At 61.2% G+C, this 570-nt stretch overlaps 1 protein-coding gene across 1 annotated transcript in view; it reads left to right on the top strand.

Moving 5' to 3' along the window:
* Positions 1–44: 44 nt before the first annotated feature.
* The window catches only part of LOC104472359 (calcium and integrin-binding protein 1-like), a gene marked incomplete at its 5' end in the record, with an annotated part of 1,029 nt that continues 503 nt past the window's right edge, over positions 45–570 (top strand). Inside the window, 2 exons of the mRNA XM_010087998.1 lie at positions 45–239; positions 509–564. Of these exons, the coding sequence (XP_010086300.1) occupies positions 45–239; positions 509–564 (251 nt within the window). The remainder of the gene's footprint in view (positions 240–508; positions 565–570) is intronic.

Below are 570 nucleotides of genomic sequence, written 5' to 3' on the forward strand. Positions count from 1 at the left end.
CTGCTCCGCTGGTCCACGGGGGAAGTTGTTCGGTCTCCGCACAGGAGCCGTCGCGGCGCTGCCCAGCCCTGCCCATGTGTTCCAGGCCAACCCCTTCAAGGACCGCATCTGTCGGGTGTTCTCCACCTCAGAGGACGGGGACGACAGCATGTCCTTCGAAGATTTCCTCGACATGCTGAGCGTCTTCAGTGACGCCTCCACCTCCGACGTCAAGTCCTACTACGCCTTCCGCATCTTCGGTAACGCTGGGGGTGATGCTGTCCTGGGGTCCCCACACCTCGGGGAGGGGGGACAGGGATGGATCCCTGTTCACAGGGGCTGGCAACATCCTCGGGATGGTGGCTTTATGAACTCCCGGTGGGAAGGGCTGGTTTGGCGCGATTACGTGACCTGAGAGGTGCAGCGTGGAGCCTGCCGTGTCCCCAGATGCCCGGGTCCCCTCCTTGCTGAGCACTTGTGGCCGGGGTTGCTGCAGCCCTGCTGAAACATAACTTTTCTGTCCCCAAAGACTTTGATGACGATGGGACTCTGGACAGAAAGGACCTGGAGAAGCTGGTGAACTGTCTGACG

This window comes from Pterocles gutturalis, unplaced genomic scaffold (genome assembly GCF_000699245.1).
Source record: "Pterocles gutturalis isolate BGI_N339 unplaced genomic scaffold, ASM69924v1 scaffold46676, whole genome shotgun sequence".
NCBI classification, from domain to species: Eukaryota; Metazoa; Chordata; class Aves; order Pterocliformes; family Pteroclidae; genus Pterocles; species Pterocles gutturalis.